The sequence below is a fragment of the Amphimedon queenslandica genome, unplaced genomic scaffold, assembly GCF_000090795.2.
Source record: "Amphimedon queenslandica unplaced genomic scaffold, v1.1 AMPQUscaffold_11396_Cont14958, whole genome shotgun sequence".
Taxonomy (NCBI): Eukaryota; Metazoa; Porifera; class Demospongiae; order Haplosclerida; family Niphatidae; genus Amphimedon; species Amphimedon queenslandica.
In genome coordinates, this window is record NW_003548362.1 from 1 (window position 1) to 1781 (window position 1781).

General features: G+C 33.8%; 1 protein-coding gene across 1 annotated transcript; it reads left to right on the plus strand.

Moving 5' to 3' along the window:
- Positions 1-154: 154 nt before the first annotated feature.
- LOC109589360 (branchpoint-bridging protein-like) lies at positions 155-1562 on the plus strand (the record flags this gene model as incomplete). Its single annotated transcript, XM_020005454.1, has 5 exons — positions 155-207; positions 265-339; positions 875-1000; positions 1062-1202; positions 1284-1562. Coding segments are annotated over 5 exons (482 nt in total), but the record flags the coding sequence as incomplete, so codon positions are not given.
- Between the last annotated feature and the right edge of the window lie 219 nt (positions 1563-1781).

Sequence of the window (1781 nt, forward strand, 5' to 3'; positions counted from 1 at the left end):
ATTGGTTAAATTTAACCTTAAATTTAAGGTTAATTTCAAATAGTTAATTTAACTACAAAAGAAAGCAGTTAACATTAACCGAAATTAAGGTTACTCTGGTTGCATTTTCATTAACCCAAATTTTGGGGTTAATTTAACTATTTTGTTTTTACAGTGTATAATCCTGAGGGAGTACAGGAATACTCTGTATTGAAGAGAGAGGGAGAGGTCAGTGATTAATGAGAGAGTCTTTTAAAAATGGATCATATAATGTATTATTAATAGAATAAGGGTCAACAGGGTCTGTCTACTGGTGCTACTGGACTATATTCAACCATTAATAAAAACACCAACAACCAGGTATGGATACATGTACATAATCCACTCTTGACATAATGTATTGGGTTTAATGAACTACATGTACATAATGTATTGGGTTAATGAACTACATGTACATAATGTATTGGGTTTAATGAACTACATGTACATAATGTATTGGGTTTAATGAACTACATGTACATAATGTATTGGGTTTAATGAACTACATGTACATAATGTATTGGGTTAATGAACTACATGTACATAATGTATTGGGTTTAATGAACTACATGTACATAATGTATTGGGTTTAATGAACTACATGTACATTATGTATTGTATCATAAAAAGGAAGAGAAGAGGGGTAATGGGTGAATTGAGTACATCCTTTTAGCTTTTAATGTAATAAGGTGAACTTATCCTTATGTAATCTGATGTACCACCTTATAGTAACTAATACACACGTACCACAAGTACATGTAAATGCATTAGTATAGGTATGTACATTAGTATAAGGTATATTAGTACATAAGGTATGTACATTAGTAATTAAGGTTCATGTTGTTATATTCAATAGGTGTTAGTTGATGAATCAGCTCATAAGCCAGTGTATGCTGATCTGGCTATTGCTGCTAAAGGGAAGAGACCACAGGGAGCACCAACACAAGAACAACCAGTGGTATATGCATCAGTTAACAACAAAGTAATGATAATGTACATGTACATGTAATGGTATCTTATACATCCTCTCTCTCTCCTCCTAGTCTGTTCCTCCTCCCATTCCTCCTCCAGCTGCTCCTCATAAAGTATTGTATGCTGATCTATCAATAGCAGCTGGTAAGAGAACACCAAAGAATAAACCACCCACTGAGGAAAGAGTAGTCCATGTAGCAGTCAATGGAAATGTAAGCCAATACACATTATACTGTATGGAGTAACACACCCTTTATAACTCACCCCTCCCTCTCTCTCCCCCTCTCCTCCAGAGGAAGTTCAGTACTCAAGAGCTGATCATGGATAGGTTAGGTGGTCTGGATATTCCTCCTCCAATACCACCAAAACCAAAACCTTGAAACCAACACAAAGACATCAATCCTCCCTGTCTCCAGTAGTATAGAATGGACATACTTTAGTATAATGTATTGTGAAACAATTAACTCTATCTTGTATTCTCTCTCTCTGTCTTTCATTATAATGTCATAGGTATATAGTGTATATTCTTTTGTATTTTTTAGTTCATTTTAATCAACAGAACCAACAATGTATGAAGTATTATAAAGTTCTAGTTAACAACAGCGATATTAATGGTTCAGCTACTCAATACAATTTTACTGGGAACAATCCTAATAACTATTGATGATCTTAAAGTTGATACTATTGGAAGAGAAGGACCAGCTCCTTCATGATTAATACAGAATTGAAGTAACTTTAAAAAATCATAGAAAATCCAAACTTGATTGGAATCAGCTCAAAGTTTCTACATA